General features: G+C 36.4%; 1 protein-coding gene across 1 annotated transcript; it reads right to left on the bottom strand.

Annotated features, from left to right (window-relative positions):
* Positions 1-7,248: 7,248 nt before the first annotated feature.
* On the bottom strand, positions 7,249-21,429 carry LOC140231241 (epithelial sodium channel subunit alpha-like). Its single transcript, XM_072311388.1, has 10 exons — positions 21,048-21,429; positions 19,669-20,047; positions 18,698-18,810; positions 16,847-17,010; positions 15,600-15,798; positions 13,170-13,242; positions 12,067-12,124; positions 9,974-10,047; positions 8,260-8,335; positions 7,249-7,939 (listed from the first exon to the last, which is right to left on the bottom strand). Exons 1-10 carry the CDS (start codon positions 21,427-21,429, stop codon positions 7,775-7,777), a joined length of 1,683 nt encoding a protein of 560 aa, XP_072167489.1. The 3' UTR covers positions 7,249-7,774.
* Between the last annotated feature and the right edge of the window lie 2,060 nt (positions 21,430-23,489).

The following is a 23,489-nucleotide window of genomic DNA, read 5'->3' as shown; positions in this document are numbered from 1 at the left end:
TAGAACTGGTGGATTGTCGTAAGGGAATAATTTCATCATAAAGCATAGAAAATATTATCCAGAAAATTATCAAATGCAGTTTCTACATCATTATCAATACCAAAAACTTCTTCCCAGTTAGCAGTCAACAGTCTCTCCCTGAGTCTATTGATGTCAGAAAAATTACGAAAAGTAAATCACGAAAAATGAATTCCGTAAAGGGGAGGCACCTTTACAAATTTAATGGGGGGGGGGGCAAGCCCACCCCCCCCCCCCATTTTTTTCTGGTTACTTCTTTTGTTTTAACAAGAAATAAAGAGGAGGTGCAGGCCCTCTGGATCCGCCACTGGGCTGGGCCACAAGAGTGACGATGTCGATGACGTGTTTTCGACTTTTGTTTCGACTCATTTTCAGTTATGTAACTTTTGCATTGTACAATTCATTGTGTATCGTGTATTTTTAATTCACGGACTGGCTGAAAAACAGCCTCCGGCTGAGCCCGGTACCGTGACAAAATAAAATGAAAGAATGAATGAATGAATGAATGAATGAATGAATGAATGAATGAATGATGTGTCTAATCATCTGCTGTAAGATTAATGAGCTGTTTCAGGAGTGACACATTGAGAAGATTCTTCAAAATCTGACTCGAGTACCATCGAGTAGCACACTTGAATGCAATGTGATGTATCATGTGATTGTCATGACAGCCTTTTGATATTTATTGTCCACTTATCACGCGATTTTTTCTTTTTCTTCAATTGTCTTCACGGCCCCTATCATCTTCCATCTTTATCATCTTCCATATGCACGCTAATAATTTACTCCACTATTATTCCTCTTGCATGCCAGCCATAAATTACTGACGAATTGCATGTCACTGTTATTATATCCTACCGCTCATCGTCGTTTCTCATGCAGTTTCACTTCTCATGAAATTTCTCTTTATTATCGAAGAGCAGAGACTCATAGCCGTATCATACTTACAGTAAATGCATCCAGAGTTCTTGTACAGCTGTATATCTTGATTACCGTCTGTTGAAAATGAGAAGGGCGTCAAGTTGTCTTGAACACTATGGGTTTAGTTGCAAATTAACGCCCTTATCATTCTCATGAATCCACAATTCATGCATTGTCATCTCATCAAAAAGATGTATACTATGAAAATTGTATGTTACTATAAATCAGTCATATTCATTTCAATATACTACCCTACATGCCGTAATCGTATAATCCCCGGTCTTATTACTTTAATTTATGTAGATTAGCATGATTTCCTCAGTCATATTTGTTTAATTTCTATTGTACCCGGTAATTCAAAACCAAAACTGACGCTCAACAGAAGATCGTTATGCAGGCCACAAGATGCATGCTCATAATTAACTCAGCTAATTAGATGATAAAAATTGCAATGCATTCTCATAATGCGACTGTAGTATTTTTTTTTTCATTTGTTGTAACACTGCACTTTACACGTACCTGTAAATAGCCAGAAGACCTGATTTGATTTGATTTGAATTTATTTTCCGTTAAAAAATCACATTACATAAAATCATTACATATACAAAATACTACATAAAATGAAAGGAAGGATTATAGCCCTACTCAGCTATGTTTGTCATAACACAGCTGTTTTTCAGAGGGGTCCTATAGATTAAAAGCGTTGTGGTACACAAAATGATAATTACATGAATTACATAATAATGTAGATAATAAAATAAATCATAAAACAAACCAAACAATTAAGATTAAGATAATAACAAGAAAGAAAAATACCTGTGACACCTACCAGTTGAATCAAACAAGCTACAACTCCCATCACCCCACCATTATGACCCCCCGGCCCAAAATATACATGATAATCTTAAAGGGAAAAAAACTGTTAATCAATTAAAGCCTCTTTGATATATGTTGGTCATTTTCCTTAAGAAAGAAATTATATGAAATTAAGGATTTAACGTCTCGTGGTTAATCATTTAAGTAAGAAGCTCCACGATATAAAAACGTTCTTTTACATCAATCGGTGTGAGGCTTTTGTAAGGAGAGATTTCCATCGGAGCGTAAATTGTATGGATGTGAAGCGATTTGAAATGAATATATATATATATATATATATATATATATATGGTGCACTGAGATCTTTTAAACTTCTATATGTAAAATACGATCACTGCAAAGTAGTTTTCATGTGTCCCTCGAAACATATCATTCAAAAATTGATAGGCAATTCAAATATACCCACATAACTTTATCTGATGATATGAAAAAACAAAAATTTGTTTTAAAAAGTCAAATAAACATGATAAAAGGAAGGCGTAACAAACATATTATAGACATTAACGAACTGCTGTATTAACTAGTTGCTTGCCTGTATATTTTTTTTTCCTAAGTTGTTTCCGTGCTCCTTATCTTGATCTCGACACTCGGTTTATGCTGGTAGTTTCAATACTATTTCTCTAGCATCATTTACTTAGACTCAGATGTTCATGATCTAATGCCATAATTGTAATACCATATTGTGCATAGAAACTGGATATAGAACATCATTCTCTTTCTTGCTATTACCATATTTGATGTATGTCTGATTGAGAAATATGAAAATACTCAAAAGAACAAGAGTATTAGGAACCAACTTATAACTTCCCTTATACAGCGTGTCCCACAAAAAAAAAATGCTAATGGCACTCTAGATGAGTATAATATCAAAATTTCAACATAATATTGTTTATATCTTTACAACCGTAAACTACAACTAATTTTCTACAAATGGATGAAATTTTATGAGATATGGTCTCATAATAACAAAGATCCAAACATTTTTTTCATTTCACATCAAGAAACCGCTCCATCCAAGTTTTGCATTAAGTGGTATGTATAGTCAGGTTCAGATAACAAAATTTGTTATCTATTCAAGTGGGGCGAATAATTATATGATATTGACTGGCCTTGAGGGAGATACCAGAAAATATTCTTTCAGTGCGGGCAATCTGGCATCTCCCTCAAGGCCAGTCAATATCATAACTATTACCTATCCCCTAGGTAAATTAGAAAAATATGTGATAACGGCTATACACTATGATATAGATCAAGCCACATTTGACTACCTGTAGATCATCACCAACATGTAGAATAATCGCAAAATTGTTCCTCAATGTATATCATTCAACTCAACTTCCAAGATACATGTGTAGTTGTAACAGGCGAACTTTGAATATCTGAACGTATTTACACTTTGTTTTTGTTTTGTGTGTGTGTGTGTGGTTTTTTTTTTTTTTTTTTTTTTTTTGCTTCTGTTTCAATTTGGAGAGTTGTAATAACTGATGGTCACTATGCAGTTATTGAGCACAAACGGACTGGTCATTGTTTGACGCGTAGTGCTACGGGAAGTGGTCGACCTTGTATGAGTTGATTTACTGGCGTTCTTCTGCGGTGCGTGTGTCCCGCGGATTTGTGAATGTCTCCACTTTGTGATTGACCGGAATGTTTACACGTAAAGTGAATGACGAGACCCGGATGTAGGGTGATACTCACTAATATCGCCCGCTGACCTCGACGACCGATCAAAATACCAACTACAATTGCCCCGCAAAACTACCTCATATAGGTATTACTATCTATTCACGTTCAGCCACGGGCGTAAATCTGCAAGGATTTTCTTTTGTTCAGGACTTGGGGATGACCTATTCATTCATCCCTTCATGATGCCTTTTATAGTGAAACATGACGAAATCCGATCAAAATCTGAACAAGGTACAAGATGAATTCGAAGCAGAATTCAATCAACGAGCAACATGCAAGGCGACAATACTCAGGAATGTACTCAAATAGTCAAATACAGGGAAACGGGTACAAGCAAAAACCTTAACAAAGGCAGATCGGGGAGAAGAGTATTGACAGTTCGAACACAAGAAAACATTGACATGCACCACGTGAGGCAAAGCCTCATTCAAGAACCCCGACAAAGTTTTAGGAGAAACAACGTTCCACTCGTAATTGGACTACGCACTTTATTCAACATAATAACGAAACTTGGATTGAGAGGTTTTCTGATGAGTGCTAAAATAAGGTTCACATCTCTGTGTTCGGGGGGGGGGGGGGGACACGCTGTAAGCTTCATCATGGCAGAGTGCATTTCACAGCGTTAAACAGTAAAAGTACAAGTCAATAATCCGGCAGCAGATGTCGCATTAAAATCGATTTTATTGCCTCTTCACTTCTTTTTTCCACATCAAGGAATCGTTCCATAAACATGCAGTCGATGATTTTGATAACATGGTAATTCGAATTGAATTGATTATCGAAATTTTGCATTTTGATGGTTAATACAATATTAACAGTTACATGTCACGAAATGAATGTTTTACTCAATACCTAAAATTTGACTGGACCAATCTGTATTGTTATGGTGCGTAATATTGCAATTTTTGCCATGTTTCATTTGTAATTTGTCTAGTATGGGCCTGACACAATTAACTTTCGAGGAGTCAGCATTCATTTTATACGCGTAATATACCTATACGATATATGTACACGTGTATGTGTGTGTGTGTGTGTGTGTGTGTGTGTGTGTGTGTGTGTGTGTGTGTGTGATTATAGACCGGAGTCCCCATGTTTCACATGACTTTTGTGTTTTTCGGAAAATTAGGCAGATTATAACTTTGTATTTACAGCGATGCGTTTACATGTCAGAGGCAAAATCTTATTTTTTTCAGAGTTTACTTGATACCCGACTTGTACAAATGGCTGATATTTCAGAGAAATCAAGGCACCTAATCAAAGGTATAACGGCATAGGATATGTACATAATAACACATGAACAAACAAACCCAAAAGGATTTGCTTTGTTTTAGTTTGTGTGTGTTTTATTTTGTTCTTTTTTTTTGTCCATTGGCAGCCCTCTCTTTCTTTAAAGACAAGCTGAAAGAGTTGGCATTTCATTCAATTTCAAATGAAAACTGAAAATCCTCATTTTAATCATTATAATACTTCATTTTAGGTCTGAGACATCACTCTGTACATGGAATGTGATCAGAAACGTATTTATAGATCCACTCTTTATTCCTTTTTAACCTTGTCAATTATGTCATACCGTGGTCTTCATTTGACACCCTTTTAGAAATTGATTAAATAAAGTGCCGTACGTTTGACAAGTAGAACATTTCCGTAATTGTAGTAAACATACCCAGAGAACTGCCTGTCTGGTAAGGATGAATAAAATTGTACACTTATGTCATATGGTTAGATTCTGAAAATTTGCTGATTAAATTCATGTTGAATTGTAGTTGCTGATTAAATTCATGTTGCTCTACACCCCGCGCTTACGCCGTTGGATTTGTTGGACAAGATGTTTTTACCCACCATGTCCCTCGACCCAGGTGTATAAATGGGTACCTGGCAACGCTTGGGTAATGATAAGGATATAGCATAGCTCTCTTGTAGAGCTGTGCCAACACTGAAGAGGCTACCTTCCATAAAGAAGACCTTCCTCTTCTTGGTCTTCGTGTTCTTCTTGTTCTTGTTCTTGTTCTTCTTCTTATTATTATTATTATTATTATTACTATTATAATTATCATTATTATTATTATTATTGTTATTTTCATTATTATTACTATTATTATCAATATTACTATTATTATTATTATTATTATTATTACTATCATGATTATTATTATTATTATTATAGCTTAGAAGAACACACATTTCAAGACGAATTTAGTTCATTTTTTCTTGGTAGAAGATCATTCACATAGCCCTCAGACACAGCCCTTAATGACAAATTCACGTGAGAAAAATTTATATTTACAGCTGATCTCTTGTGGAATCTGTTCTCAGGTTTGTGATAGAGGTTGTAAGAATTTTCAGGGAGGTGCCTGGAATTTTATACCGACAACCTTGTACAGAACAAATTAGCCGTGCAAGCGATCTTTCCAACTTCAGACAAAGGCACTCAAACTGTTTATTTGAACATGTCATTCTGTCGTTCAACGGAAATCGTCTTCCTTTACTGTCGTTCGACAACGCATGACCTCGTTTTGTTCAGTACATACCCCGTTAGTTGACATAACTCTTAGCATTAAATCACTGTGTTCCCATTCGCAAGTCAATCAAAAGGTTAAGGACAGGTAGGCCCTATACTTTTTGCACATACGAACCGAACATGCATGTCTCAAAAACAGATTTTTGCGTTGCAAGATTATAAAGTTGTTCCCTAATTGGTAAAGTTGTTGCTTTATATTTGTTAAGTTAATTGTTGCTTTGCAATGCAATAATTAGAAAGATGCTGCCTTAATAGTAAAGTTGCTACTTTGCAATTGTAAAGTCGTTGCCTAATTGGAAAAGCTGTCGCTTTGCAATTAAAAAAAAAAAAAAAATCCCTAAATGGAAACTTACCCAAAAAGGTAAACTTATTGCTTTCAATTTCAAAGTTGGAGTCTAAATAGTAAAGTTTTGCTATGCAATCATAAAGTCGTTCCCTAAATAGTCAAGTTAAGTTGTTGCTTTGCAATTACAAAGTTGTTGCCCACATAGTAAAGTTGTTGCTTTGCAGTTCTACAAGTAGTGTCTAAATGGTAAAGTTGTTGCTTTGCGATTTTGAAGTTTGTGTCTAAATGGTAAAGCTTTGCTTTGCAACCGTAAATTCGCTGCCTTACAAGTGTAAAGTCGTAGGTATACAATTATAAAGTTGTTGCTTTGCAATTTTAAAGTTGGTGTCTAAATAGTATTAAAGTCGTTGTTCTGCAATTGTAAAGCTGTTGCTTTGCAATCGTATTTCTAATGCCTAAATGGTAATGTTGTTGCTTTATAATTTTAAAGTGGATGCCTTAATGGTAAATTTGTTACTATGCAATTGTAGAATTGATGCCTAAATTGTTAAATTGTTGCTTTGCAATGGTAAATTTTGAAACGGGGCCCAGATTAAATCTTCGGTAAAGATAGATGGAGATTTCGGTAAAGCGACCTCCAATCTCACATTGAATATACATGGCGCTTTACATTTTAAAGGTAGGTACGGAAGGAGGCACTCATTCCTGGCTGACCCAATCTGAGGGGAGGCAACTTCCCCTAAACACTCAAGTGGTCAATGCCTGGGGAGGCGCGTATTCTTGCCATTTCAGGAATGCCAACCCGAGGCAGGCTAAAAACTCGGGGGGGGGGGGGGGGTCATTACACTGGTACACCTGTGGAGTTTCGTTAGGCGGGGGAGGGGGGGGGGGGCAACTTAGTGAGCGGCGGCAACAACAACAACCCTTGTGTTTCTTTCGTGTGTTTTTCGAGCAAACTTCTTAATCAAAATTGACATCTTCACGGTACCCTTCTTGTGTTGTTACGGAGCAATCATGTAACCTCCTGTACTTGCTTCGGATGTTGATTGACATTGACCATGTTCGGGGTCAACTTCGCACTAAACTGAACATTTCATATTCGCACTGCCACCTTGTGTCACGCCACCATTTTAGTACAAATGTTATCGGGCAAGACAATAGGGAGCTTTAGATTTTCGGCCGGGACGACTGAGACGATGATAGCGTTGGACGTTCTCCTCTCTCCCTACGTCGTGCTGAAAAGTAGCTTTAGATTACGCGGAGACGCAATCCTCTGCGTCGTGAATTGAGCGCACGTAAAAATAGCCCAAAACGCGTAGTGAAACCAAGAAGACGCAAGCTATAAAGAGATAGAGTTTAATAAGCGATTTAGCGCATGCTCAGAACAGGTTGCTTTTTTTTTTTTTTTTTTTTTTCCTCTGAACGTCCCCGTAGCGAAAATAAAGCTCCCTATTCATGCAAGGTATACGGCTCTATGTCCCGGTGACTTTGATGACGTTAGGCCGGCGCTCGTTGGACTTGCAGCACACAGATCGGACGAGCTGCGCAATGAAGACCAGAATTTCACACGCCGAGATAACGGACATGCCTATGTATAGTCCCATGAGACCGCCGACACTACCGAATAGGGTTTCGATCTGAGAAAAATGAAGACAAAAGGAACTCAAGTGAATCAACAAGCAAATAACTAAACACAAATAACCCAAATCAAATCGCGTGAAATTATACCAATTTTCATATACTGCGTCTACATTTTGTAATGTATTCCTCAGTCGCTGAACAATAAGATTATCAATTTGTCAAGACATATACATTTGTACATAGTCTTAATAACATAACCTCAAGCAGCTGTCAAGCGGACTGTATTGTATGAAATAGATCGTTAATCAATCCAAAGATGATAATTGCCATTTATGATATTATGTGAAACAATCTTTTATTGCAGGAATAAACATACCGTAATCAGTGGAGTCTCCACCACACTCTCGAAGTTGAGTTCTTGAAAGAATATCTTGAGTCTCACCAGGTTTTTGCTAGATGGAACAACAAGAGTACGCTATGCTTTTCATCTATACAAGAACCGTTTCAGACAATATGCATCAAGCAAGGTAATGGACATGTTAGAGATTTCCGGTTGAACAAATTCCATCTGTATAACTTCTTTACTGAAACCTTTACAACACTCATTCATCCATTCATTTATTTTCTTTTCATTTCCAACAGAACTTGTAAATACATTTTTTCTCACATAAAACATAAGTACATAATATGGGTCAACAATTACAAACTATGAAAAATTATGTTTAAGGATAAACAAATAACAGGATGGAGAAAAAAAAAGCACTAAACATTTTGAAGTTTGGAAAATGCAGGAGATGGGGAGGAATGCTGAAGAACCAATGCTTGTAGGGTGCATTCCCCCCAAACATAGTGAAACAAAATATACATAAGGTATCATTGACCTTTTACTTTTGTACACGAAATTCAATTTACAAAATTGAATAACACAAATTACGAATAAGAACCTAACTAGCCCTAGACAGACACCCAGACAATTCCAAACACTACGTCGCTGTCATGCAGAAAATAGAACGGGAAAGAAAAGACAGAGAGATGAAGAAGAAGAAGAAGAGACAGCTGCTAAGCCATACGCATAATATGAAGGGAAAAATGAAAGTGAATATTATAGTAATTCTGCAATCATTGAAAATTCAAGAAAATTTTAGCTTTTTGATTTAAATGTGAAATATATATATATATGTATATATATATATATATATATATATATTAAATGATGACATTCAAATGAATTTTTATAAATATCTATAAAAAAAAGAGATTATTTTACTGAACTTTGAAACAATTAAAACTTGGGGCCGTTTTTAAATTATCACTAAGGTTATTCCAAAATTTTGTTCCAACAAAAGTAAATGTAGATTGAGTGAATATAGTCCTGGTTAATGGTAAATGAAATTCATTAGAATGACGAGTTCGGTATCTGTGGAAGGAGTTGTTTCTCACAAACGTACCAGTAAAAGTGGGAGGTAATAAATTATTACTGAATTTATACATGAATTGGACAAGATGATACTTATACAAATCAGTTACCTTTAAAATCTTATTTTCAAAAAATAAAACGTCTGTACGAGATCTCCAAAATACATTGCAAATAATATCATACGCAGAGCTTTTTTTATTTTCTGGAGACGTAACAGTCTATCGAGATGCATTGAGTGCGTATTTCATAGTCATCCTTAACTAAAGTGTCAACGTCAATTAACATTGGCAACCGCTGTGCATGGTTGGTAAATGTGCATGTGTAGGAGGACAAAAATCACAAAATTATGGGACAAATGTTATGGGTGATGAGCAGAAGAGTCGAAGGTTAATCATAGCTAGATAACAATTTTGAAGTACTGATGATATTAAGCAATAACGCCGAGATGCACAGAGTTCATGGTTTGTTTATTTTCTTAGCCCAGATACAGGATTTGTCAGTTCCAAAGGCGAGAAACGATCCGACACAAATTCTCACAACATTCAATGAAACAAACAAACAAAAAAAAAACATATCACAACAAATATTCGCTTTGTTTATCATCCTTTTTTTTTTGCAACACTATCGCATACTAAAATTTAATAAACGATAAGTATGAAGAGTTTGGCCTTACCTGGAGTGCTCCTTGTTTAGTAGGAATCTTGCAGCCTTCTCACTCTTGTTAGCAAGTCGTGCATACAGATGTTCCTAAAAATGACACCAGAATTAATCCCAAATAAGTGAACATAATTAGCAGCAATGCTACACGGCAAAATGTTCTGTGTGTGTGTGTGTGTATGTGTGTATGTGTGTGTGTGTGTGTGTGTGTGTGTGGGATAGGCGATTTTCATCTGATTGCTTGAGCTCAAAATACCCCATAAACAGACTTCTCCAAGAGATTTTCATTCAGTGATTAGATGCCTGCATCGAACTTTTCATGCATATGGCAAAATTGTTTAATGTTGTGTTAATGATACTTCTGAGTCAATGTTCTTTACTTTATGATATTCAGTATACTTGTCGTAAAAGATTACAGTTCATTATTCCGGTGGTTCGTTAATTCAAACCGATAAAAATAGCTGATGGTTCGTGATCCAGAAGGGTCGTTAATACGAAAACAAAATAAGGTTCGCAAATTCCGAAGATTCGTTTATCTTGAAAAATGGGGGGGGGGGGTGATCGTTATTCAGAAGCTCCGATAATCTTAAACAAAATAAGGTTGGCATATTGAAGATTTTTTTTTTTTTTTTTTGTCAGTATGCACTTTTTTTTTTCATACGGAACCTTATCTAATTTTCGCAATAATGACCATTGCTTCATTTTCGATATTACGAATCTTCGGAATACCGAGCTTCACCCGTTATAGTTCGTTGTAGATGTGATTCACTATTCTCTACAAAGCTGTTGCAATTGACCAGTTAATGGCATGCGTTCAACCACCTAATGAGGTATATATTTGTTACGTGCAGTTAGATATTTCAGGAAAATTGAAATCCAGCTTTGCATGAATTAGCAGTAACAATATTTAGCAAGCCTAATCCAGCATCGCTTTATCTTCTCTATAATTGGCCTAAATGCTTACATATTCATCTTTTCGTTATCAATGTTTTCAGGCAACTTACTCCTACACGAACAAATAACATTACCCAGATACAATCTGCCTCTTGCATTATATGCCTTGTACATGAATTGCAATAGCTTTACACAGTGTCAAATGTCGTTTAAAGGGGATGGCAAGTAACTGATCAGTGGGAATCAGTGAGAATGCTGGGGGTGATTGTTCCAATCCTTGTAGGATTCATTTAAGAGTACATTATATATCTATTGTTGTGTGAAAATTATTTGCTTCAGAATGGTCTCATATTCAAGTAATGTGCAGTTCAATGTTTCCAGGTTAGCATGCCTGTACAGTGACGGGCGATCGTTAACGAGCAGTTAACGATCGCCCCGTCACTGTACAGGCATGCTAACCTGGAAATATTAACACGATTAAACTGCACTTGAATATGAGACCATTCTGAAGCAAATAATTTTCACACAATAATAGATATAAATTGTACTTTTTAAATGAATCCCACAATCCCCCAGCATTCTCACTGATTCCCATTGATCAGTTACTAGCCATCACCTTAAAGGTAGGAAATCCCATTTGCATGCCTTAAATGAAGAGTTGTATAAATACAGTGGTATGTTGAAGAGAGTATCATTTTAGAAACTCCCATAAAGTATTGAAAGTGGAAGGTAACATTTAGTACATTTTTATTGACCGTTAGATTTTGAATTGAATTTTTTTCGGGGCTCACCGTAAATTCCAGTACATTACTAGGCTACCTTTGCAGACCCATGCACTGCATGTGTGTCCATCATGTATATTTTGTGAAGAAAGTTCATCAAAACTTACAAACATTTCTATATACATTCTTGCCACACACTCTATATGTTATTACATCAGTTCTTATACTTTTAGATTTGTGTTTATAGATAAAAAAATACAGAAGACTGCAACAAAAAGGCTTAAGTGTGGCTGACACACAGAACTACTGAGTAGTTGAGTTTTGTGCATTATTCAAATTGTAGATAACTGTTGACTTCCAAATTTCTCAGCAGTGGCCTAAACAAGTCCCCTGAGGTTCATATTTAATGTTTTGCTGCGTTTTGGGAGGTCTGTAAAAGGTATCCCCTACCTTTAACATGATTAAATGCGTGAGAAAAGAAAAACCCGCTTACTTCGTATCTTTCGGTAGGCCAGCGTGATGTTGAGATCGTCGGGATGTAGACAGTTTCACTGTGCAGATAGGCAATAGGCAGAACATGACCGATGAGAAAATCTAGACATGCTTTCATGATCCATACAAAAGCCTAGTATAAGGTCATAAATGTTTGCCTTCTTTCTACATTCCAACTTTGAATTTCGATAATACCATACCATAACTCTGACTTCAATACAAAGATGCTAAACTTCTCTTTTCACGATTGTGAAAGAATCTTGAAAAACCTGAAGAGATGATACTTTGAAAATCATAATTTTGGTGGGAAATATTCTTTGATGTTGACATCAGCTCCTTTGTCAAGGTTTACCCATTTTTCAAGGTTGTACACGATTCAGTAAGTGACACCGCGGATCATATTTCTTTTTGAGTTGCATCCCAATGTATGTATATATATATATATATATATATATGTATAAATATATATGTTTTATATATATATATATATATATATATATATATATATATATATGAAGAGTTTGTTTGCAAAAACCGATAAGTCCATATTTGTCAAATGGAGATATTTGCGATTACAGATCAAGAAAAATAAAGAGAATAATAAGAAAATTTTTGTTTCTTTTGACCATAACTTAAAAAATATACCTGTATAGGTAGTGAGCAATATATCGTTTAAAAGGTATTATTTTGTACTTTATGACAGAGATCGTACTTCAAAATCTTCAAAAATGGACTTATCGGTTTTTGCAAACAAACCCTTCATATATATATATATATATATATAATATATATAATATATATATATCTTTTTTTGGGATCTTCTCCCTTTTTGACAATTGTGACTATCTAAAGACAAATTTCAGCCCAGAAAATGTATGATTTGTAACAAATATATATATATATATTTGTTACAAATCATACATTTTCTGGGCTGAAATTTGTCTTTAGATAGTCACAATTGTCAAAAAGGGAGAAGATCCCCAAAAAAGATATATATATATATATTATATATATTATATATATATATATATATATGTTTGAATCCACTTTTATGTTGCCAGACTTATTGATTTACAGCTTGCGACAGTATCAAACAATACTTACAAGCACGGATTTTCGCACTGGCAGTTGAGTTTGTTCCTAATATACTTCTTCAAGACTGAAGTACGGCAGGCTCCTTTTTATGAATAGATACAAAAGGAATGTTGCAGAATTCGAGAGAATAATGTGTGTAGGCCTACATTCTTTTATCCTAAATGAAATCTTAAGATATATTACATTGATACCTATCACTACTAATGATTCATTTCTCTATCTTTTAAAAGTCCTCCCACTGTGACAATCTTTGGAGTAATAAAATCATGCAATGAGTTACCTGATTAAGTTTTTCAAATATGACACAGTGATACACATAATCACATAATAATCACATAATCAAGGTCGACACTAACTTTTTCCTTTTGGTGGCCCAACAATAAAATTTGGTGGCCTGATCGGATCACCACAATTCATCTTAAACTCAAAAAAGTAGTGGCCCAAAATTGATTTCTGCTGGCCCAGGGCCACCGCTAATGTCGAGCCTGGACATGATTATGCAAATTAGAGGCGGTAATGACGTCACTACCTCACAGGTCTTTCATTGTATATGGCAATTTGTAGTTTCACTGTGCGCAAGGACAGAGAAATGGTCATTTGTACCGACAGGTATAATTGATTCTAAATTCACTGAGATAAGTATCTGGGATGAAAATTCATGTAAGCCTTATAAATGGTATTTGCCAGCACGTCATCTGACAGCAAGCTTGGTATTTGACAACACTGATAGAAAAGTTTGTTTATACATTCAATCTAGAAGATAATGAAATGGATGTTTCTCCCTCTCCATTCTGATTGTCATCTTGTTCACGCAAGTTCATTACTTCGTTTGAACCTAATGGATTTATCCAATGACTTTAACATCCGATAAGCCTATTAATGGATTATCACTGATTATATTTTTGAAAGCGAGTGAGGTATCTTTAGAAACAAACTGGGAAAAAAAGAAATGTAATTTGAGAAAATGTGCACGTCAGCTAACTAGGAACTGGCTTATGTAGCACAAAAATCGGGTGCTTAATTTGCAATTTTATATGTATTAAACCGGCTTTACCCTTCACTTCAGTCTATTCCAATCTTGCGATGATCTTTTAGAGATCCAATCCAACTTATAATAATTGTCATGTTTACATTTGTAAGTTTTTATTTTTGTGAGAACCAAGGAGAGTTGTAAGGCCATGTCATCATTACCTGTTCTAACTGTTTAAGCGGAGATAATATCACCTTTTGGAAGTATAGTGTTAAGAAACATAACTTCCATACTTCTGTTAGGATTTTATGAAACCTTTTCTACTAGCCTAGATCGGGTCTATTTTCACAGTCAATAATGAATGCACTGTAAAGATACTCCATGTTACTTCTTTGGTTGATGACTTACTAATAAACAAATTGAACTGTTGTACTGTTATAATGGCAGTGAGAGTCACTGAGGGAAAATATAAAATATGCATGTTCCCTTTGCCTGTAATACTCATTATCATCTATACCCAGGCAGAGTATAGTTCTGAAATAAATCATTAATGGCGTCAACACCGTATCAGTTTTGACCAATGAGTGAGGGCTATAATATCATCTTCAGTAAAAGTTGAAACTCTTTGGTACAGCTTCGTCATCTACAACAAAAATCGTTCTTGACCTTTTATAGATTGGTTTATAGTCTTGGACTGTTCCGAAATTGAATTATTTTGTTCCCAGTGAGACACCATCAAACTTTAAAATTTTGAGCTACTACAATTTCCTATGCTGTTCCTGTTTGCCCACCGCCTGGGCAGTTCGCAGGCTTGTCTAAGAAAAAAAATAAATAAATAAAGAAGTATATTATTCAGCCATATTTCATTCTCTGATTACCAGTCACTGGAAGGCGCGATTCTGAGCTGTGGTAGCTGTGGCATACTGTGGTAGATGAACTACTCACAGTATACATACACGGTACACCAGCCAGCTCAGCAGTCACTCAGAATCGCGCCATCTCTTGACGGGTAATCAAAGAATCAAATACGAATGGCTAAAATACGTCGCATGCTCGGGGTCATCCCATGAGACAGACACGAGTCATGCAACCCACGAATCTGACATTGAAAAAAGGTCCATGAGTCATACACCCCACGAGTCATACAGCCCAAGAGTTCGACACCAGGCCCATGAGTTAGAAACTAGGTAAAAACAGCCTACGGATTCGACATTGCAACATGACGCTTAATGTGTCGGTCTCGTGGGCCTTGTTTGCTTAGTGTCAGTGTCTAACTCATGGGATGTTAAGACTCGTGGGCTGTATAACTCACGGACAGTATGAATCATGGATTGTATGACTCGTGGGTTGCATGACTCGTGGGGATCGGTTTCGTGAAGTGCACCCGCATGCTCGACTATGCCATAAGGCTAGCGAAAATGATTGTGTGCGAATCTTTGTGCGTGAAACGAGAGTATATTAAGGCTTACGTTCAGTTTGGTTGATGGGGGAGCACATGGTACCATTGACGAGGATGTCGGTAACACATTTGCACTCCTTCAACATCGCTTTTTCCAGGCACATCTTTGAGCATGAACGCTGGGAAAAGTTGTACATTTGCGGATTGTAGTAGTCCTGATTTCCGTCCACACAGTCACCGTACGGATCCTCGAGACGGGTGATATAACTCTGCAAAAAAAACAAAAACAAAACAAAACAAAACAAAACCACAGCAACCAATATTTACCATGCAGTGAGTTATGGCGGTACTAAATAGAAGATGGAGAGAGAAAAAAAGAAGCTGGAAAAGTCAAACTAACTGCGTCATGTTATTCATGTAGGAGTCATAGATGGTATCTATTTCGCATGATTTGGAACTGAATGAATATTATGACGTTGCATCATTGTACTGGGTATACACCTTTCAGTGCCTATTCAGTTCACCTTACTTGCCTAGTGTCGAGCTCATGGGCTGCATGTCTTTTGGGTTTTGAACTCGTGACGTGCACTGTGACCGTGCATCACAAAACAAAACAAAAAATAAAATCGCACGTCCTGATCATACGTGTCATACGTGCGAACTCAAAATTAGGTGAGACGGGCTAGTCAATCTAGTCAATATTTTGAGTTGTTCATATTTTCTGAAGGTGTGGGATCATAGAAGGAAAAGGAATTTGTATTTTTAGCATTTTTTAAAACATTCTTGGGGGTAGAGTAATGAGATTAGGTATGTCTTACAGGTCCCTGTTCATTTCTTTACAAATCCTCTACACACTCTTCACTTTCAACTCTAATCGTGTTTGAAAAACACTGTCACTACTTTAAAAGCTGGTAGTAGTCATGGATAGAATGTGTTTGTAGAGCATGCTTAGTTTCAGCTAAATCCAATAATACTCCAATTGTTGTTGTTCTGGAGTTTTACATCTTGCATTTTTGTCGCAGTCATTGCACCGAGCAGTTTGGTAAAAATCAAGCGCCTGAATAGACCCTAAGAAACACTTCAGAGTGTATTTTCTCAGTAATGCACACTTTTCAAGTGTGTGCATTTCTTTCCATAATTTAGATGGGTTAGGAGAGTTTATTTGAGTTGACTTATACATGGATTCTATGAATCTGCTCTTTCAGAATCTGCCCTTAACTAACAATTCATGTTAGGAGACTTTTGTTGTCTTTGTTTGTTTGTTTGTTTTTGCTTTTGTTTGTTTGATGCAGGGTCATATATGCCGTGTGTACATACCCTTCTAAGTCCAATGGATGTTGCCTGTCCTGTCGACAAGGAGATACCGTCGTCTTCGGGGAAGGCGAACACGGATGGATCATGGATGGCTACTACCACCCCTGCCTCTGGGGTGAGGACACCGATGTACTCCGGCTGCTCCACAAGCAAAGTCAGGTGTAAACCTACCATTTTCAATGGCCGGAAGAAATGGAGACAGGAAAAGAGATATTGTGGATACAAAGAGCGTGATGAAAGAATAATGAAGTGTTGAAATTGGGAAGTTTTGCCGATTTTCACTAAACACTTTTTGAACCGTAATTTCAAAATTTGTTATATAGTTTGTACATAAAATCTTGAACTTTTCCGCTGCTGGTTTTTTTTTTTGTGTGTGTGTGTGTTTTCAAACGCGACTATGCCCTAGTCTAAAATATCTAATGTACCTGACTATCATTATCTTTAAATTGTTCAGCCAGGAATGATATTATATACGTGATACTTCTCAAGCAGAAAGAAAAATAATAATTCCCATCAATTCATTTATTTTATACAATCAATTGAAATTGTGGACGATGACGTCATTACCTCACTTATTTGCACATCCATGAATTATTAAATTTTTGAGAACTGTTCGGCACAAATTAGTGAGTTCTCAAAATCTTATAACTTTCCTTTGCCTAATTTGCATCCGATTTTTATAAAATTTCTACTGTTAGGCTTAGAACATCAAAAGGGGTGGCATACTTTGGGTTGAGATGTTTTGGGGTTGGGGGTTCCAACGATTATTGATAAATAGTTTTTGAGATAATGACAACCTTTATACGAAATATGAAAGACCACATAATTCGGAATTCAAAATTTATTTAATGAAAATTGGCGTTGAAATGGCTGAGATATCTAAAATACAGCCGTCCTAATAAAAGACGGGACCCACTAGGATCGCTTTACTTTTCTTTTATCGCAGCCATTTCAACACTGATTTTCATTAAATAAACATTGAATTCCTCTTAGAATTGCATACTCTTCAATAATTTATATAAGTGGTTTTTAAGTATCTCACAAAGTGAAAACCTGAATTCCCATCTCAACCAAAATTATACCATCTCTTTAAATGGTATGTGTCCGGGATGCCCTTTTAAGTTCTGTGAAATGTAGCCAAGGAGAAAATGAATGCGTTCATCATCTACTCAATAAAATTATACTGTGAATTTCGGGAAAAACATATTGTTTTGGGGTTTTTTTTTCTCGGAAATGAATGAGGGCACACTGGTTGTTAAAGGAGATATTAACAAAAGAAAAAGTATAACTTTTAGGTCAGGCGAGTTTTTATGCTCCATTTTGATGGTCCTGGAAGATTGTAATAGCGTACCATCTCGCCGTAAAACTATACTCAGTAGCAGAAATAATCGCACTGCGTTGAAGCTATAAGTTGCGAACGCTTTTTAAAATCCAAAAACGTCTGAAGAAATTATTGTAATGTATTTGTTTTGAGCTTATAATGATTGCCATTTCATTGCTATGGTTATCAAGGCACCCCTTCCTTTCAGAGTACTCGATAATCTCATAAGATTACTCTCACTGTACTGCTGAACTACATTTATCCTTGCCGCATTCATCGTTTATTTTTCATAATAGCTGATTTTAAAGTAAATCGTGAACATGAAGTCCAATTAGTATTTAAAAGTCCATTATGATACATTTAGTTCTCTTTGCACGGAATTACACAAAGAAAGTACATATTAACTATTCCCGTAGAGTGTGGCAATAAAAATTCACTAAAAATAGATAAATAAATAAAATGATACATATACGCAAAAAAAGGCTAGACTTTCACGAAAGAAGTCACCCCTAGATAAACCACCTTCTTCTTACCGTACTGCGAGCCCGTTCTGCTCGTTCTGATCACAGAAGCATTTTTCAGCTTGTTGGCCTCATTGAACACGAAGCAGTTGCCATAGCGAATGTTTTGTATCCGGCTAAAGTTTCTGCGCAGGACAATGGACAAATGAGAACAAAGGGGTTAAAAGAGATAGGGCAAGGAGGGGCAGATGTAAATATATTCTCAACGACAACACAAAAATGAAAGTATAGCTAAGTTGGCGGTTCCGCAATTTTGGAGGAAAGACTAATAATGAAAAAAAAAAAAACCTTTGCATCATTTCAACGTTGTTTACTTTGACAATTTTCTCTTATTTAAATAACAGTGTCGATGGTACAGTAAAAAAAAAACACCATCAAAAATGTATTAGAATCATTCTTTCTACCATCTCAGACGATTAACTAAGCCGTGGAACTGACAGTGAGTCAAAGGGTTTCAATCTCGTAGGGAATGTAGGCTTTCTTTCACAACGAAATTATTCACTTGTGAACACACCCCTTTGCAAAACAGATCGTTCATCATTCAAATATATTTTGTTTCATATATTTGTTTGTAGTTTCATAAAGTCATTATTTGTTCTCTTATGTATTTCTGAGGGTCCCATATTGTACAAGCTTGGTTTTTTAGTGGAACCCTCCATTTCCATTCCCATTCTTGTACTATGCATATGTACAGTATATACCTTATAAATGCAATTATGTTGTTACTCATGATCACATGTATTGTGTTAATGTACGTTTTACAGCTATTACAAATGTGTTCTGTTTAGATAATGCATTGTATATAATTTTCCCTGTTTATTCAATAGAAATGAAAATAAAGTTGAAGTTAAATAGTCACTTCCATTTCACCTCTCATGTCACCTTCTATACGACGCGATTTCATGTGGGTGCCTGCAGAGATTTTGTTTTTCTTTTATACAGCTTGACACAAGACTACGCAAATGTGAAAGTTGATTACGCACTTGTGTGTACACGGATCCCCGTCAAAGCTGCACTGTTGGATCAAGTCCACGCCTGTGTGCCCGTACGCCTCAAGCTCCTCGCGCGTTGGCCTCACGGCAGCCTGCAGGTCGGTGAAGTCGGACGACTGTGAATGCTCATAGAATGACCTCCAATCGCCGGGGTCCGTGACGCCATCCCAGCTGGGATAGTCCACAACGAGTCCCGACGAGATTGAGGCTTCATCCTCGTCAACTTCGCGCCGTCTACGTCGGCGATTAGGAGACTGTGAGGTGGTAGTAGAGGACGAGTCCATTTCGTAGAACCAGTCGTAGTCATTATCGTCGCCATGGATGTCTTGGTACAGTGCGTCCAATCCTACCAGTCCTTGGAAACGCGTCCCTGGAAAGGTTACATTATAAACCATGACATACATCGCAACTTTCTCAACCAGCATTATACATGGTAATTATGATATATCATATAACATAAATTATTAGATTTTAATTCTTTATGTGCCACATTCACACGTCCGACTCAGTCGACAGCGTGCTAACTTCGCATATTCTGCTCAAAGCCACAAACCCGCCTAAACCAATCGATAAGTCACCAAATGCCGCAGTACAATGAAAGTTTTTCTCGAAGCTTCCGTTCCTCTCACATATAGCTTGCATTTTATGTGGTGATTGACTATCAAACGGTGTTTCCTAATAGATTTGCATGTAAATTCTAAGTTTCTGTAACTGTTTTGTGTGCAAAAGTCATGCCTTTCCAGTGAATGTAGGTACTGGTCATTTTCAGAAAACAAATCATCGAATTGTCTTACAATTTTCATCAAAGCAAAACTTGGCATTTCTCTACAACTTCGCTCACTACATGTCCAGCTTAACAGAAATCATAGAAGTTACATAGATTTGAACAACAGAATGGATAAATTTCAATTTTAATTTCGTATTTCTCGATGGGAAATACATAAATCAGGCAGGCATATTTTTTTTTCTTTTTTACACTTTCAGATCAGACGACTTGAATGTTCGTCATTTCTTTTCTTTTCTTTTCGTTTTTCTTTGGTCATGTTGGTAGGCCTACACACACGATCTATGGAAGATTGTACGAAGTGATGACATCATCAGCTTATTTACATGTCGTATCAACTGTTTGGAAGATATTAACGATACTTCGCAATTTTGTATAACTTTCCTACACTTAATCCGATTACGGTCATAATTTCACTATCGTGTGAATGAAATAATACTCCTTCTATACAGACTAACGCCCGTCCTAACTCATCCTGAATTGCCCTTGAAGAAACCGGTGCCATATTCATTGTATTACTTTTCTCCTCTATTACACAAGCAAAGAGCATTCGGGTCTTTTTCATTTTCCCCCTTTGTTTTCATACCGTTTACTTTGCTTTTCCTCATCATATTGAGGTTGCAAATAGTGATGGCTGGGAAAATGAGCTCCGGCTTGGTGATGAGAGAAATTTTCGTGGTCGTCGGTCGGTGGAAATAGTCGATGACGATTATGGACCCCTGGTACAGCAGCGCACCGAGGGCCGTCAGTGTGATGACGGCCCAGAAGAGACGGGAAAGACGCGATCGGTCGGACCTCAGGATCCGCGTGACGCCGTGCGTGGTCGCATTGTCGACGAAGTTCTGGACGATTTCTGCGGGACTCTTTCGAGAGCGGAAATCGTTCCTCTTGCGTTCGATGTCAGGATCTCCTTTGAGAGATGGGCCGAGGTCTTGTCCCTTTTCTCCTGTTCTCATGTCCATCTCCATATTTTCAAGACCAAATTGATATCTTTGACGGATGAGAAAACCGAACATAAGAGGAAGAGAAAGAGAGAGAGAGATATTTGTGAAGAGTAAGCGAAGAAATGAAAATAAAGAACCGATGAAATATACCAAGGACAAACATTAAAAAAAAACCACTTGATATCGTTAACATTTACTGATTAAACAATTATTCTTGATTTCAAAGCCAGAGGGTGCTAAGATTTGTTTTCTTTTAAGAAGTCATCAAAATAAATTTGGCATTGCTTATAAACACGATAAAAACTCATCTAATTCCTGTCAACTATTGTTTTGTGGAAACAAAAATACCCAAGAAGCATTTTTCGATATGACTATCAAAATACAATGTCCCCAGCTCTGTTCGACCTTAGGACCTCTAAAGTTGTGAATTTCTAATTTATATCTAAAGAGATCACGATAATACTTGACAAAACCTTCACATTCTCTCGAAAAAGGTCAACAAACGGTTTTTATATGAAAGATATCCATTCATTTTCTTTTTTGTCCCTTATTTTCTGTTCTATTCATATAATATATATATATATATATATATATATATATATATATATATATATATATATCAGAAACGGTTGTATGAGTAGATAGTGAAAAGTAAAAGCCTATTTTGCATATTTTGTTCACACATACATGTACACTTATGACAAGTTGAATCAAAGTAGTAGTCGTAGTTTACCGAAATGATGCAACTTTTGAATAATACATGCAAACAAAGGGAAACTGACTAAAAATGTATATAAGCATGGCAGGCGTACGTTTCTGATCAATTTCCCTTTGTTTGCATGCAGTAAACTAAATGCCGATAACAATGAGATTATTATAAACAAAACAAAAAAACAAAAAAAAAAAAAACGTGTCAAGGCTCATGGAAAAAAGAGAGAATGTGTCCACTTGACACCAGAGATTGTCTCGGCTGTATACTTATAATACTTCATGGCAATCCGACATGAGGTTAATGAATCCACCGTATAGAGGCCCCAATTAGCGAAATGCCTGTAGAAGCATCATAATGCATTCACGTATTGTATGAATGAATGGAATCTGTCCTAGCCGTGTCCAATATTGCAATTACCCTACCGAGGTCAATTCCCGGAAGAAAAAAGCGAAGTGTTCGTAATCACCAAGCGGGATATTTCAACCCGTCCAGTTCTTTGGGACGATCTTTTTCGCCATCCCTTAATTTGCCGTGGATGCTATTTGAACAAGACTGATTCAGCGCAATAAGTCACGTACAATCAACTTGTCACTGTGCCAATCGCTTCCAAGGGATGCAACAAGCATGTTTATTATCGCATTTGAGATGCAATGAGAAATGTACAAATCAATTTCCAGTTTGCTGAAAAGGTATTTATCTTCAACCAGTTCATAATTCTGTACTGTTTGCTGTATTTGCCATCAAATATTAGCGATTCTACTGGTAATTTGACCTGCCAAAAATTCTTCGTGCGATTTCTGTAACTGATCCGACATTAACCATGCAGCAAATACAATAAACGCAGAATAATGACACACTCTACAGAGTATATGGAATGTCACCTAGTGAGAAGTTGTAAAATATTGTAGCACTAGAAAAGTTTGCATAAAACCGGAATGTCTGAATAAAGAAAAACATAAACGAAGGTAAAGTCACTTTCTGTTTTTGTTTTTTCAATGCTCGTTCGTTTGTTTGTTTTGTGGGGGTTTTTTCCGCATACCATTAAGAATAACAATACTTAAAGCTTAGCAACTTTGTTGTTGTTAAGACAATGACATTGGTCTCAACAAGGTAATATCTCGTTTGTTTGTCTTATGTTTGCTTCGAGTTGAGGTTGATTTGGAAATCTCTGTGAGCACCCATCAGCAAGTGTACCCGGGGTAGATATGTGGCTTTAAGATGTTACTACTCACTTTGGTGTAAAGTTAACACAATCTTCACAAATTTGAAATCAAATCTTGTTGCGGTTTTTTTTTTTTTTTTTGATACGCACTGTATTATGCCTTGTTCGCAGATCAGGCGTTAGCCCACCCATGGTCATCACTAAGTGTGA

This window comes from Diadema setosum, chromosome 7, assembly GCF_964275005.1.
Source record: "Diadema setosum chromosome 7, eeDiaSeto1, whole genome shotgun sequence".
NCBI lineage: Eukaryota > Metazoa > Echinodermata > Echinoidea > Diadematoida > Diadematidae > Diadema > Diadema setosum.
Note: the sequence above shows the minus strand (reverse complement) of the source record. Positions and strands in the feature narration are given on the sequence as shown.

Bases quoted from the DNA above. Each gene is read 5' to 3' on its own strand.
- LOC140231241 (XM_072311388.1), bottom strand. From the start codon at position 21,429: ATGGAGATGGACATGAGAACAGGAGAAAAGGGACAAGACCTCGGCCCA. The intron at 18,811-19,668 runs GTGCGTAATCAA...TGTCCTGCGCAG, and splicing joins GGGGATCCGTGTACACACAA to AAACTTTAGCCGGATACAAA. The intron at 8,336-9,973 runs GTAAGGCCAAAC...TGTTCCATCTAG, and splicing joins CTAAACAAGGAGCACTCCAG to CAAAAACCTGGTGAGACTCA.